The sequence below is a fragment of the Pollicipes pollicipes genome, unplaced genomic scaffold (assembly GCF_011947565.3).
Source record: "Pollicipes pollicipes isolate AB1234 unplaced genomic scaffold, Ppol_2.1 Scaffold_3087;HRSCAF=3621_pilon_pilon_pilon, whole genome shotgun sequence".
Lineage (NCBI taxonomy): Eukaryota > Metazoa > Arthropoda > Thecostraca > Pollicipedomorpha > Pollicipedidae > Pollicipes > Pollicipes pollicipes.
In genome coordinates, this window is record NW_023596225.1 from 39,318,257 (window position 1) to 39,332,308 (window position 14,052).

The 14,052-nt window shown below is 50.9% G+C and overlaps 2 protein-coding genes across 2 annotated transcripts in view; one reads left to right on the forward strand and one right to left on the reverse strand.

Annotated features, from left to right (window-relative positions):
• LOC119114877 (WD repeat-containing protein 7-like) overlaps positions 1 to 14,052 on the reverse strand; it is a 76,376-nt gene that overhangs the window by 16,520 nt on the left and 45,804 nt on the right. The gene's annotated exons all lie outside the window — the stretch shown is intronic.
• On the forward strand, positions 10,801 to 12,279 carry LOC119114879 (uncharacterized). Its single transcript, XM_037238939.1, has 2 exons — positions 10,801 to 10,892; positions 11,084 to 12,279. The coding sequence occupies exons 1-2, from the start codon at positions 10,881 to 10,883 to the stop codon at positions 11,903 to 11,905; spliced, it is 834 nt and encodes a 277-aa protein (XP_037094834.1). The 5' UTR covers positions 10,801 to 10,880; the 3' UTR covers positions 11,906 to 12,279.

Genomic DNA, 14,052 nt, shown 5'->3' on the forward strand with positions numbered 1-14,052 from the left:
AGAGGAGAGAGAGCGAGAGAGGAGAGAGAGAGAGGAGGAGAGAGAGAGAGAGAGAGAGAAGGAGAGAGGAGAGCGGATGAGAGAGAGCGGCGAGAGAGAGCGATGAGAGAGGAGGAGAGAGAGCGAGAGAGAGCGAGAGAGAGCGAGAGAGAGCGAGAGAGCGAGAGAGCGAGAGCGAGAGCGAGAGCGAGAGCGAGAGCGAGAGCGAGAGCGAGAGCGAGAGCGAGAGCGAGAGCGAGAGCGAGAGCGAGAGGGAATGTGACATATATGAAGGTAACCTCATTCCAGCTGAAACTGACGCAACACTTTACAACTGAGGACCTCAAAGGCTGTCAGAATCGGTTAATTACACCCGGGTGTCAATGGCGACATAGTTCGTGACAAATGTACATGACTCGGTTACATATATCGTACAAGCCATCCTCCGGTCCATACTGTACTACCCGCACATGCTATATCTAACTATACTACCTCCCATACGGTTCCACCTTAAATAAGGTGGAACCGTTGTTCCGGGTGGAGGCCGAATCCATTCCCGAATCAGTGGAATTTTCATCGGGTCATGATGAAATTGATTTCATTGACAAATTCGGGCCAGTGGGAGTCAGAGTGCAATCTCCGACGAGCGGCACGAATTAGCGTATTGGACCGCCATCCCAGAAATCCCGATTCAGGTGCCGGTGAATGGACCCAAATTCTCTGCCCTATCTGGCGAAGAATAACGCTAAACTGTAAAGCGGCCAGAGTGCTGGCCACTTAAGCTGGAGTAGGTTAAATGTCAGCCTGAGACAAACTTCGACATACCGAGTTCGAAAACCGTAACACGGATTTACCAGCTATGACGTTGACAAGCGATAACAAGCACGTGCGTGTGAGAGCCGCCGTAAATAAAGGGAGGGTGCCACATTCATCCAGCTGAGGTGGATTGTGCACTGGGCCTGAATAGTCCGTACTGCACGTGAAAGTGCGCCTCAGCCGCACAACACACATAATAAACATGCGATGCCAAATAAACATCCATAACAAATTCCAAACCGCATACAGTAATATTCCACCTGAAGCACGGCGTCAGTCAGGGGTCTGCTGAGGGTGAGACGATCAGTTGGAGCGGTCCAGCGTTTGTTGTTGGGAGCGTGGCGGCGAGGCTTTGGCGGTCCTTACGACAGATGAGCCCCACCTCCCCGCTCAAATCTAACACGACAGACTTACACCAGATTGAAACTCAATTTAAATAATGCATTCTCATATAAAAACGTGATACACGCTTGCGTATGGTTTAGGACAGGTTGCTTAGGCTGTGCTTTAGGCGCGGAGTGGCGGACAATAAAATTATGTTCTACTAAGGATGTGCACTGGGCCTGAATAGTCCGTACTAAAATTATGGTCTACTAACCGTAAAATACGTGGGTTAACATCAGGTCTCTATCTTCCATCACAAGACCACATTCCCTACCTTACACAAGATTTCCTCGCATGACATTTCTCTCCATAATCATTCCACTTGGCTGGGCGTGGACGGCAACATCCCAACAGTAAAGCCTTGCAGGGTCAGTGTCGCCGCCCCACCCGGAACCGCTCACACGCCCACCGCGGGGAAGCGCTCGTGAGAGCGACGAGGGGCTGGGATGCGGCCACTCCCAAGGCCGCCGGCTGGCCGGCGGCGCGGCCTCGCCCGGCGGGCCGGGCCGGCGCTGTCGGCCGCGCCCAGCACCCCGGCGTCCGGCCACGCCGCCCAGCTCCGCCGCGACCCAGCAGCGCCCAGCAGGCCAGCCGCTGGTGCCGCGTACTTCCCAGACGCCGGCGGACCACCGCCGCCGCTCCGGTGTCCTGACGGAACGAGAGCTCCGGAGCCTGGCCGCTGCGACCGGTCGGCAGTCAGGAAGACATAGTCGTCTGTCGGCCGCCTGTGGTCCATAGTCGTCTGTCGACCATCTATGGTTCACAGTCGCTGTCCATCTTCAGTCTGTGGTTCAAAGGGTTCACAGTTGTCTGTCGGCAGTCTGTGGTTTACGGCCGCTGTTGGTCCGCAGTCTGTGGTTCAAAGTTGTCGTCTGTCGGCAGTCTGTGGTTTACAACCGCTGTTGGTCCGCAGTCTGCGGTTCACAGTCGCTGTCGGTCGGCGTATCTCGCGGCCACCTCTAACGGGGTCACCGGGCTTGTCGAGGTCATTACACCGGAAGGAGTTGGACCGAGACTTCCTTCAATCTTTGTAGCCGGGAGTTCGCTCCAACCGGCGATCTGGTTCTTGGGACACGATGGCGACACCAAGGCCAAAGGTAGCGAGAGCAGTGATGCTGTCCACAGCCTTCCGAAGGGGTGGAACTTCATCGTTCGTTATGTGGACGTCAATACCACGCAGTGTTCTTAGATGACCTATTTGGAGTTCCCTTGATATCGTTTTGGTTATGGCTGAAGGTTCGGTTGTACTTTCACAAGGGCCGTGAGATAAACTTAAACGGCGAGATGCCCATCTATCGGGGTCAAAACGTGCATTCGCTGAGACCTCAGTAGGTCATACCATGGCGCTGACATCACTGACGCTGAACGACGGGGGGTACGTATGTACCTGTAGCAGCCTTTGCTTAAACTGAAATATGGACCGCCGTAGTGAAGTTTTGATTTTCTGTCCTCTCAAGATTACAAAGGCAAGCCGTTTTCCTAAGGTACGGATGGCACCGAGCCGTCTCATGTTGCTAACTAAAGGCAAGCAATACGGACATGGACGAACCAAGTATCTAAAACAATTCAAACTCCGGAGCTTATTCTAACATAATTTACACATTAAATTATTGGCAAACCGCTGGTATAGGAACTCAGTCGGCACCGAGCAACTACGAAATGAAGACACCAGCACCGCAACAGCACAGAAGCTAAGGACACGAACGACGCTAACGCAACCAATTACACTGGTCGCGTTCTTAACTATAAAATTTTCTGACCCCGCAACATTGTGCATCTTCAGCTTGCTGCCCCAGGATGACGAGCTCCTGTTCGCATATCCTTATTCATAATCCAACCATACCCTACTCTTGCATCAAAGACGTTTTTCCACATTCCTACCTCATCATCCCATTTACCCGTCAGCAGGGTCATGTCACAGCGACGGGTGGATTAGTAGCCGCCAAACTGCGCGGACGCACCGGCCCGTCAACGCAGCACAACACACCAACCACCCGCTTCACTGCGCGAAGCGGCGGCAAGGTACGCGCAGGTAACCGGCCGGAACCGGTTACTGGCGGTACGCGCCGGCAAACGGCGTGGTGGAAGCTGCTACGCTGGGAGCATCATCACCGATCTGAAGTTCTTGTGAAGTAAGTTAAAGCTTATAACACCTATCACACTTGGAGCAAAAACCGCACGGCGCGTTTCCTAGTCCGGACTTCTGCGCTTATACATACAGTATGCATATATATATATATATATATATATATATATATATATATATATATATATATATATATATGGAAAATATTTACCTGCAACATGCCAACACATCCAGTCCTTGCATGTCCCGAGACTGACAACATCGTCGCCGGGTATGGATTTACGTCATAGAACGTCACGTGTCACTTGATGTTCGTCGTGTGTCATCACGTTTTGTCGTAATTGATGCGGAGATCCGGACTGTGCGTGTCGCACTGATGAAAGGAGTATTCCATGATAAAGTGGTCCAATTTTAACAGCGACAGTACCAAAAGTGTCTCAATTAGTGTTTCTGATCCTTAGAGCACTGATGCTCACTCAGACTCATCGCCTGTTGAATCAATTCTACAAGCTCGAGATTTCATAAACGTCTTACTCCATGCTTAAATCGGCATATATGAGCGAGCCCAATATCGAACCGGCCCGATTCATCGTGGATCGTCACAAGGGTTCAGCCCGACATGTCCGCAAATTTCACCGTCATCCATAGAGCCCTGTGCATGCGGAAAAATGAAGACACCGAAATAAAGACAGGCATTTTTAACAATAGTTTTGGAGCGGATATTACACCTTACTCAACATACCGCTGACAAGCATCTAATTACCGTAGTTCAGGGCGTAAATCCGCAGTCTTGCAAACTTGATTCATAATTTGTCGCGTACCACATTCCGCGCCGGTCTGCCGGTAACCTTCGCCGGCTGGCGACGCTACCACGTGGTCATGACGACGCAGATCGGACGCCGCGGCGACCCATCTACGCACTCGTCGCCCGTCTAACGCGAACATTGCTCCGTTCTGTGGTCCGCTTGTGCCGTTGTAGTACGTGTTGAGGGCGAGTCATGCGTTAAGAGAACGCTGGTTTCAAGTTCTGTCTGAACGTAATGCATGGGCAACCATGCGTGTCTCAGCCGAAGACTCCCGATTACAAATATTGCGCGTTATGGCAAGAATGAGCACGAAGCTACTGTGCACAGGCGAGTAACATCACGTTTACGCAACACGTTCACAACAAAATTTCAGGATTATCTAATTCCAAGTAACCATATATATTAATGTGCGGGGTTCAACGAGACAGAACAAAATTGGACAAAAAATGAGAACAGACACACAGACGTTTCAAATTACCTGTTTGCATGCACAATTTGTCAGTACGCCAAAATCCTGACCCAGTGCAATGTTCCTCGCTGAACAAGGACGAAGACAAAGACGACCATGCAAGCTTGACGGTGCCTGACCGCCGAGGCAAGCTGCTGTAAGGATCGGACGCCGCGTGACGTCACCTGCGACGGGGGGGGGGGGGGGCTCGGTCGCGAGCAGCCAGGCATCAGAAGGCGGCAGCCAGGGCGTGGGCCGAGGAAGGGCCGTCACTGCCAAGGCCGCCCGCCGTCCGCCACCGCCGGCGGGCAGGGCGGGATCGGCCGCGCGCTCCTGCTAACCACCGCGCCGGGCGGCACCGTTAGCGCGTCCGAGGACTGATGTCCGGGGCTGAGGTCCGGGGCTGAGGCCCGGGGCTGATGTCCGGGGCTGACGTCCGGGGCTGACGTCCGGGGCTGAGTTCGGGGACTGATGCCCGGGGCCGAGTTCGGGGACTGACGTTCGGAGCTGAGTTCGGGGACTGACGTCCGGGGCTGAGGTCCGGGGCTGAGTTCGGGAACTGACGTCCGGCGACTGAAGTCCGAGACTGAAGTCCGGGGACTGACGTCCAGGGCTGGGTTCGGGGGACCGACGTCCGGGGACTGAAAACCGGGACTGAAGTCCGGGGACTGACGTCCGGGGCTGGGTTCGGGGGACCGACGTCCGAAGACTGATGTCCGGGGACTGGCGTCCGGGGACTGACGTCCAGGGACGACGTTCTCTGAGTGTAAGAGTATGATTTCAACCCAAATTATAGATTTGAGGTTTAACGATTCATCCAATGATTTCTACGCACAAGTAACATACTTAAAGTTGCTCCTGATATTCCTTCTGGCGGCCCTTATTCTGAATGCTCCACGTCACCCACAAGGCGCCTTAGCGGCGCGGGAGAAGTCAAAAGATAACGGACGTCAAAGTTACGGGTTACCGTCGTTACATATGAAACTAACGCTTGAGCTAAAGGACCGAGAAAACTGAATTCATAAAATGTAATCGCAGCATCACCACTAATATCAATCAATTGATTGGTAGCACGTGGGAGGTATCAACGTTCATCTTGAAAAAGCTAAACGAAGACGGTAGCATCTAAAGAGACATACCTTCCACGATAAAACCATTTACCTTAGGTCACCTTAATACGGACCCCGAGTTGCCCTCCCATCCGCACCCCCCCCCCCCCTCGCAAAACCATGAGGTTAATGGCTACACGGGTCGCACCAACATCTAAAAAAGGGCACGATTCGCATCATTCAAAATAGACGTGGCTAGAACAAAATTCAGTTGCCAACCGAAACAGAGACCGACACGCTTGTCCTTCCCTCTGATCCTCGCTCACGTTCCACTCATATCTATCTCAACAACGACATCAGCAAAAGCAACATGCAAGCCCGTGAAATCCCGAGCCAGAAAATCATAAATGTATCGAATCGACAACCAATCCACATGCCACAAAGTCGTTGGTTTTTGAAGTGCCAATTCCGTTCAACGATAATATTGGTGCAGTTTTTGTTTCGAGTGGCGAAAAATGACAAACAAGAGCTTCCTATATTGTCTGCTTTGCCAGCAAGTACGCCCGAAACAGATAAAAACAGATAATTTCTATGATGACATTTAATAATATGATAGCACGCGACACACCACATTAATATACCAACAATGAAAAAGGAAAACTATGCATTTCAAATTCTTTTGTGCGATGAGCACAACTTAAATTCACTCATGTTGGTACCAGAAAATGCGTTAAGACCGTATTCTGCCATGAAAGGGACGCCGAAGTCAGCCCAAATATAGGATGCAACAGAAAAGGGAAACGTGAACAAAATCGCAGACATTTACCCCCCAGTTTGTATGAGCTCTGTGAGCAGACAATGCAATTTCGCTTGGACCACCATCGTCTAAATCTGTCCATTCAGGAGCAGCGAGCTTGCTCTGCGATGTAGCTGTGAGATCCCCAAGGCAGACCAGCATTCTGCGGCCGCGGAGGACGCGGACAAACTGAGGCGAAGCTGACGCTCTAATTACGAATAATGTGTCCGTTCTGAGAAATACAATGCACTGGCCTAACTAAAACAAACAAGTTGCTTGGGGGTTCGATATCTGCGTTCAGATCCAAGCTTTGGAAAAAGATCTTTAAATTTGTGTAACGCACCTGACCTGGGTAATTATGTAAAACCGCAGCTAGAAATCGAGCGCTTGGAATCATTAAGAATGTAATTCACTTGAAAATAGCAGTCGTCATGTCCCCGCTTCAGGAATTTCACAGCGTGTTGGCTCGTCGTCGGATGTGTCCTGAATCTAAATGGACTCACAATTCCCCACTGCATTCCCCCTCTTACGGCTCATGCTGACTAAACACACTGGGCTTTGCCCCGCCATCCCACTGGATACCCAGTTTTACATGCGCCTAACAACGTGCTCGGCTGCTCATTCCACTGAATGGTACCACAAAAGGACGCACGAAGGTGCAGCGCTTTTACTGTCATGCGCAGCCCAGCTGAGGTCAGTGTGATATGAAGAGCACAACAATGCCCAGGGCTGGAAAATGGTTTTCAGAAAAGCGTGCTATTCCTTCATCAGTTTTTTACATAGTTGTTTTTGTAGGAAGTATGGAATAGGACGAAGGATAAAATCAACGCTTGAATTTGAATAGTTGTGGTAGACAACCTGAACCGGTGGCAATGGTATGCATCACACGGTTTGACACAGAAGTGACTGTCTTACATATGTTACGGCATCCATATGTGACTATGCATTAGTCAAATCATGCAGTGTGGAACTGCATACCATGGAAAGCTACGAAGTGCACCTTTGCTTTTTGAATCTCAAATCAGAGAGGGAGGATATCAAATGGATGTTTTCGCATGCAATCAGATTTAGCATGTGAACATCAAACAAGGGGACGAGAAGACATCAATTTAAAGACGCCAATATAATTTCAAGAGTTGGTACAGTGCAGTTATTTTCACATCACATTTAACGCTGTTTACCGTCAGAAGTCAACACACGTGCACACATATGGGCTGGCGAAGTACCGTGCTAGTGCCATGCCTGATTGCGCAACAAAAAATTACCAGTCTGAGGAGTTTAGACAGAAGGAATCGGATCAATTTCACTTCAGCTTTCGATCCGCTTGTCATTCATGCATAGAATGCGTGGATGAAACCCAGTTATTCGTGGTTCAAACGGCCTATATCAGAATCGGGTGGTATTTTGTTCCCCTGCATGACAAAAGGCGCAGGCTTGTATAAAGCAATGCCTCTCGACCTCGGCCTTCCGTCACAGGTTCAGGCAGGGCGACACCGAAGGCCACGGATTTACGCTACGGTTTTTGCGCACAAGAATGCTAATTGAATCGGGCCACTTGTGTGCGGAACCGGGTTTGTACAGCGGGTCGGGATCAACCAACCTCGACGCAGAAAAACCCACGTTGCTATTCCAGCGGCCAGACCACCAATAACACCAATAAATGAGCACTCAAGGCAAACTGGTGGCGGTATCCCGGCTGGCGCGCCGAGCTTTCCCTCCAGCGGTCAGAGCAGGACCACGGATCCGACGGAGAGAATGCCTCCCACGCTGCACCTCCGCAGCCGAGGAGACGCAGCCGCGCAGGCTTCAGCGCCGCTGCCGGCGAGAAGCGGGGGCTCGCCCCCTCCCGCACAGCCGGCGGCGCCGATCCGGTCGGCGCACGAACCAGTTTTTGGCCGTTGCGTCTGCGTCTGAGTGAGATGACGCCGCTGCTCGTCTTCGCCAGCGCGCTGCCGCCACCAGGTGCGCCAGTTTTTGCGGGGCTCGCTGGCAGCTATGCGAGGGCGTCTTCACTCTCCGACAGCAGACAACTGCCACACGTTTGCACAATACCAATGTCAAACCCACAACCTAGCCACCCATTCTCCACATAGGCGACAGCGTTTCGCTGAATGCTTTGCGGAGCTACATAAACGAAGCAGAGCGACATCGTCAGAGAAAATATAAAAAAACGAGGCGGAACAGGGCTATAAATAAAAGAGATTCAACGGTAAGGACGGAGAAATAAATCTACATTATCAGATACACTAATGCAGACATCCCCGAAAGAAAGCCATCGTACTTTAGCTCTAATGCAAAACCCGTGTTCATTCGTAACTGGTTGGCCAATATACTTTTGAGCTGAGGCATACTGTTCACAAAATGTTAAAATCTTAATCAACTTGGATTTTCTCAGGTTTATGGACCGTATCGTTTTGACATCGGCACCAGTTGTTGTTAATTAGGGTTTTTGGGCGCGCCGACTGCATAGGTCATATTGCACCCATAACGTTGTCATTTAGTTACGAGGTGAATATATAGAGCGAAATCCTATTTTTGCAAGGAATGAAAACAGTTGGCCATCTTCAAGAAGTTGCGAGTTATTACCAAGACGTGCCTGACCGGGGCCGAATCCAGTTTGCTATCCCAGTACGACTCCAACCACGATAGTCCATGTCATCCCGTCTAATTACCAGGCTTAATCCAGATTGAACTGCATTCCAAAATCTACCGCCAAATACACGACAACCGAAGCCGCTAAAAACTCCTCTCTTTGAAACTTCAACATAGCACAGCGCCTGGGCACTTCCTGCCGCAGTTCGGCTCACCCAACGCAGCAGCTATGACAACCTGTGTACTTATGAAGAGTGCAAGAAATAAAGGCATACCTACGTATGATGCGGTGGATGTTGATTACCTTTGCAAAAACAAGAGAACAAAAATAAACAAGAAAAAAACGCCAAAAATTGATCCCACACCAGGAGACATTCGGTGAAAACGTTTTAACGGCGTAGCACGGCACGCAAGAAGTTCTTTAAACAGTCTGCCGCAGGCAAAGCCCAGCCAACATAGGAGTTAGGATAATTTGTGTGCATATTACGAAAACAAGAAATGGAAGTGGGATTGCGAAGAGAAGTGGGACCTACGCAGCATCCGTTGAATGTCGATTACTCTTGGAAGAATATAAAACACGAAAACAAGACAAAAAAACGAACAAGAAATAAAACACACCAAAATTCTGATCCAATACAAGGAGTCACTTAGTGACGATCTTTTAACCGCAATGTCAAACTCATTGCAGAGTACACAAGAAATTCCTTGAACGATCACAAACATGTGGTAAAGCAAATCAAAACCTTTCGCCGATCAAAGGCGAGTGGAATTCAGTTGGAAAAACTCACGAGTGATCGATTTTTGTGCCAGTCCAACAACGGATTGCATGTGACAATATTTGGGTATTGCACCCCCAATAATTGTGCTGTGGTCAAAACTATTGACTGAATAGCGGTTTGTTCTCTTTTCTCCACCAATGGATACTACAAGCAATTAATACAATTAGCAACGGGCTTTTCAGCGCGGAAAATCGATCAAGGAATTGTTTGCGGTAACAATGGGGCCTGCAAGGCACTGGATTCAGACAGAACGTGCCTTTGACAGGAAACAATACAGCTATGACAGATACTTTATCGCCGAAAACAACTGAAGTAAGCGTTAACGTACATGCACGCTGCCATGACCGATCAGTCGTGACAGAAATGTCAAAACTGAGCGATTTAAGAGTCTTGTGCGGGTAATTATGACCGCCTATGAGTGGTCAATGAGCTACATAAGCTTAGTTGCGACGGAAAATCCCACATACCTACCACAAAATGGCCAGTGTCCCACGAATATCTGCCAGCTGAGTTACTCTGACAGCGACCATATGTCAAAATATGTGCTTTTGTCAAAGATGCTATCGCAGCCTACAATAACAAACCAAACTGCTGTAATGTAAAAACCTGACGGCTGGATTTCCATTGTTTTCTCAACTACTCATACGTCATTTTCGCACAGAGCTGCCACGCGCTCCAGTAGCACACAAGACATCCATTTCTGGGACGGTTCGACACGGACCTCCTCCACACTGTTGCGCAACACAACTTCCGACTTCTCCCCTGCGGGCTTGAGAAACTAAAATAACACAGAAACGCCACTTTCGCCACACACACGCCACACAGAAACTGTCACCTTTCTTTCTTTGGAGTGCAAGTGTACTGGGAAACGGGGCCACCCAACCGCTGCAAGAGCCGGAACATTATTGCGATTTCCCTCCAGCGCCGGCCGCTCCCATGCCCCCCCCCCCCCCCCCCACGCCCAGTAAACAGATCATCGGCCCTGCGCGGGCCCGCTGTGACGTCACACAGGGCCCAGCGGCAGAACAGTGGTAGGTCCGGGCGGAGTGGCGGGGCCTTGAGAGGCCAGGACCAGCCGGCCTGTATAAAAGCCGGCCGCCCTCCCGCCACGGCATCACACACACACACCGGTGACAGCAAGCGACATGAACGCTCTGGTAAGTCTACCCCAACAAATGGCCAAGTGTCGTATCAAATGATACCAACCATCACTCGTAGACATTCCATGAATTGTTTTATAAAGACAGAGAGTGCAACTGTGCGATCCGCTTTTAAGTGTACATTTTATTCACAATGTCGGCGCTTGAAGCCATGCCGCCGCAACTAAGCTCTATTTCTCCTGCGACAGGTGGTTCTCTCCGCCCTCGTGGCTGTGGCCTCGGCCAGCGGCTTCTCGGCCCTGCCCTACGCCGGCTACGGCTACTCGGCCCTGCCCTACGCCGCCCACGGCTACTCGGCCCTGCCCTACGCGTCCCGTGGATACTCGGCCCTGCCCTACGCCGGCTACACCGGCTACTCGGCCCTGCCCTACGCCGGCTACACCGGCTACTCGGCCCTGCCCTACAACGGCTACACCGGCTACAACGGCTACGCTGCGCCCTACAGCTACGCCAGCACGTACCACAGCCAGGACGAGCTGGGCCAGGCGTCGTACGGCCACGCCCAGGCCGACCAGTCGCACGCCGCTGTGCGTGACGCCTACGGCAATGTCGCCGGCGGCTACAGCTACATCTCGCCCGAGGGCAAGCCCATCACCGTCCGCTACACGGCCGGCGTCAACGGCTTCCAGGTCGAGAGCAACGCGCTGCCCGTCGCGCCCGTCGATACCAACGTCGCCCCCGTCGACACCAACGTGGCGCCCGTCTACACCGGCGTTGCCCCCGCCCCCGTTGACTTCACGCCCGAGGTGAAGGCCGCCACCGCCGAGCACCTGGCCGCCATTGAGGAGGCCAAGGGCCGCAGCAAGCGCAGCGCCATCTTCGCGCCCGGCTTCTACTCGGCCGGCTTCCCCGCCCACGCCGCCAACTTCTACTCGGCCGGCTTCGCCGCCCCCGCCGCCACCGTCTACTCGGCCGGTCACGTCGCCGCCGCTGGCTACCCGGCTGAGCTCACCGAGGTCATCCTCAACCCGGGCCACGCCACCGCCTACCGTGTCGACCCCATCGTCTAAGCCAACCGGCGCCGGACAGTCAGCCAGCTGCGGCCACGGCCGGCCAACAGCGGTCGGGCGTTCATGTCGCTAGTCACCGAGTACCCGTGTCTTCGTGTCGCAAGTGTCGCACGCGCGCAGAGGGCGCAAGTGTGGCAGCGGCTCGCGCAGCGCTGGCGTTTGTGTGAGCGCCGGCGCTGCACCAGCGCGCCAGCTGCCAGCAGTGTGTTTCTCTGTCACGCACCGAGCGACAGTGCCGCCTGCACTGGGTACGAAACGCCGCACCAGCTCACAGGCCGGTCTACCTGTTTGATGGCTGTTTCGTTATGTTCAACATCCGCATTCATCTGCGTAAAATCATTATTTTTAAATACAACTGCCATTCTTTGTAAACACTTCGTTGAGTTCTGAAGTAAAACAAGGAAACCCTGCTGAGTTCTGGTGACATCAAAGCCTCTTCACGAAACAAAGTCACCAAGCGGCCCGTCAACGCCTTTTATTAGGCATTAATACTCCAAGCCACAGGTGGAAAATATTCCCCGTTTCAGTAGCAGCTGGTACGAGAAACATGGACACATCATAAAGGCAATATGTGCATACAGTAGCTACGTACCACGTCTTCTACCCGTCAAAAGCTTCCTATGATGGACTCCATTGCTGACAAGGATAGTTGACGGCTGTTTAGTTATGCCACGCTACATAACAGTGCTTTCGCTCACACGTGACAATATTCTGAGACGTGGAAACGGTAAATTTGGTCCATGATAGCTCAACTAACGGCGTTTCTAACGCAACAGTTCGGCGTGTACATGTACTCTATCAGTTACGAGGTCTCTCAGCACCTCATGCTGTGATGTCCAATCACATACGACAGCAATGAAATGCTGTCTCCAGTACCAACATGATACAAATCAAATATTGCGTCCGTACACATGAGATGAAACCACCCTTACGCCACACAATAGATACCATATGCATATATATATACATACATATATATATATATATATATATATATATATATATACATACTTTTAAAAAACTATATATACAGACATAACAGATACAAGAGACAATCAAACACAGCGGCTACAGATTAAAAAGAAATATTGCATCGAAATGCAAAATTATATTTAGTAAATGTTTTAGTTTATATATGTGAGATAACCAGCACACTTCACGCACGGGTGTCTTTATTCATGTTCTTTGTGCTTGTGGGTTGGCCTTTATTCATGTTTTTCGTTAAGTCGGGTTAGTTTTTTAACCTGGATGGTCTGTTTTGATGATCCAAAAGATCAGGAACAAGCATACGGTTATCATCAAGCCGGGTTCCAAAACTACGGCGGATGGAACAAACATAACGTTTACAGGACTCTCAGGGTTCACGTTCTGGGTACATCTACACGTTCTGCATCTACACGCTTCGCAAACCGTGTCCGATGTGGCCGCAAGCTTCATGACAATGAGGACAAACGCAACCAAGCGTAGCAGAAATGCGTTTCAATTTTGTGCCGCGTTGTAGTCATGTACTACTGCAATGGATTTCGCAGCAACAGTAGTGGTCGGATATTTTCGGTTTAGCTCAAGCTTTTCTGGCAATAAGGCGCACACTATCACACGCGCCGACCAGATCCAAGCAATTTTATTGACGCATGGTTTGGATGCGGAATGTTACATTTTAACACATTTTTGCCGCCTGAGGACTACAATATAAATTTTCTCATGCACACGTTTCCAGACCATTTCAACCAGGAAGGTACCGTCCGGAAATGCCCTTGAATTCTGACAGGCTTGATCACTTCATTCCATGAACTTTACCAGCTGCAAAGGTTTGGCAGTACCTCAATGTTGTCTCTAGGCTTGCAGCTGTGCCCTGGGCAGACAAACTAGCTCTGCCTAGTGCATTACAAGAACGCTGTCAACTGGACATGACTACACCCGATTGTGTCTGACCTAGGCTGGTATGCCCCTTAGACGATATCTTTTTAGAAAAACATACGAATGTTGTACAGCATATCCTGAGCTTCTTGTCGGGTTCGATTTTTTCCTGCGACATATAATGTTTGACAATGACAGGGCAAAACCCGAAAATGGCGGGGGGGGGGGGGGCGGGGGGCACATGGGAGTATGATACATTCCATTTCTCGAATGGTACTCATTTATCTCCA